General features: G+C 44.9%; 1 protein-coding gene across 1 annotated transcript; it reads right to left on the reverse strand.

Annotated features, from left to right (window-relative positions):
• Positions 1-515: 515 nt before the first annotated feature.
• Positions 516-1,391, reverse strand: LOC110112012. The gene has a single exon (XM_020844086.2). It carries the CDS (start codon positions 1,389-1,391, stop codon positions 516-518), a length of 876 nt encoding a protein of 291 aa, XP_020699745.2.
• Positions 1,392-1,495: the final 104 nt, after the last annotated feature.

Consider the following 1,495-nt stretch of genomic DNA (forward strand, 5'->3'; position numbering starts at 1 on the left):
CTTTGGCCTTCTTGGCCGATTTTGCTTTCGGTGGCTTAGACTTGATAGGAGATTTTCCTTTTTCACTAGTAGATCTGGTATTGTGACAGATTTTTTCAGAGAGGTTCTGATTCATAGATTGAGGGGAAGAATCATCATCAGCAAAAGAGAAGGATGAGCTTTCTTTTTCTGAAATAGAATCAGTGGGTTCTGGAGGGATTTGATCTTCTGTTTGCAAAGAAGCAAACTTGTTTAAGAGGGGAATTTTTGGGGGTTGACTTAATTTGGGAGAAGAGGGAAGACCTGATGAAGAGGTATCTTCAGTCGGTGAGTTGAGATTGGGAAGAAGAGCAGTTTTAGGATTGTTAGAAATCACCGATCCTTTATCAGTGTGTTGATTAACCAACAGGTGATCCGAGGATGGAGAATTCTGGATTTGTTCAGGGACAGGAATTTGGACATTCAGAGGTTGGTCAGCCAACGGCTGGACCAGAGAATCTGGGGATGGAAGCAGAGCAGGAGAGGGATTGGTAGAGTTAATTTGGTTTTGGAGGAGGTATCTTAGAATGAGGTCTTTGAGGTCGATTGCCAGGTTGTCGGGAAGTGCTTCTGCCGCAATTTTTGAAATATTGTGGAGGGAGAATAGGTTGTGGGTTTGGATTTTTGGGACAGAGAGAAAACGGGTGAATCAAGGACCCGCAGCCTTCACACTTATCAGGCTTCCAATCATATAAAACTTTCAGGGATAAATCTTCACCTTCGATTTCAATCGGAATTTCATCTGGCAAAATCGAGTCTTTCGTGACAAGCACACAAACCCTAGCAAACGTTAATCTAGAACGATTTGCAGTGAGAGAATCAACAGAAATCGGAATACCAATATAACTGGAGATTTTAGAAATATCAGTTGGAGTCCAGAGAGCCAGGGGGAAGTCAACTATTTTTATCCATACCGGAATCGGAGCATCCTCGTCACGCTTCGGCTTAAATTTTGGGGACCATCGTTGCAAGATAAAAGGTTTGCCCAGAAGGAACCATGGTCCTCCCGAAAGTACCATCTCCAGATCTTCCTCAGTCGAGAATTTTAGCAAGAAAAAGCCATCCGCAAGCGAGAGAAGAGACAAAGATCCCTTTAGCTGCCAAAGCTTCAGCATAGCCTTAAGCAGCCGTTCATAATAGGGACGAGGACCCAACGAATAACCAATCAACGCAGAAGTCCAAATGGATTTCCCTTCCGAAAGATCATCAGCTTTGAACGAAAGCTTATGGGTAGGAGTGAAGTAGGTTACCGGGAAAGGAGTCGGTTTAGACGAAGATGCTGAAACATTAGCAGCATAGGAGACGCCCCCAGCATGGGGACCAGTCGTAGTGGATGTGGTAAGTGGTGGAAAGTCCAGTGGAGATGCGGCCATCGGGAGGGGGAAGCCCTCCCAGGCGATGGAAGAGAAGGAAAAACGTGAGCGGCGCAAACCCTAGAGCATATCGCAAAACCCTAATCAAAACATCAATATAGAAA

Source organism: Dendrobium catenatum, unplaced genomic scaffold (assembly GCF_001605985.2).
Source record: "Dendrobium catenatum unplaced genomic scaffold, ASM160598v2 original_scaffold_139649, whole genome shotgun sequence".
Taxonomy (NCBI): Eukaryota; Viridiplantae; Streptophyta; class Magnoliopsida; order Asparagales; family Orchidaceae; genus Dendrobium; species Dendrobium catenatum.

Excerpts from the sequence above, each read along its gene's own strand:
- LOC110112012 (XM_020844086.2), bottom strand. The coding sequence starts at position 1,391 with ATGGCCGCATCTCCACTGGACTTTCCACCACTTACCACATCCACTACG.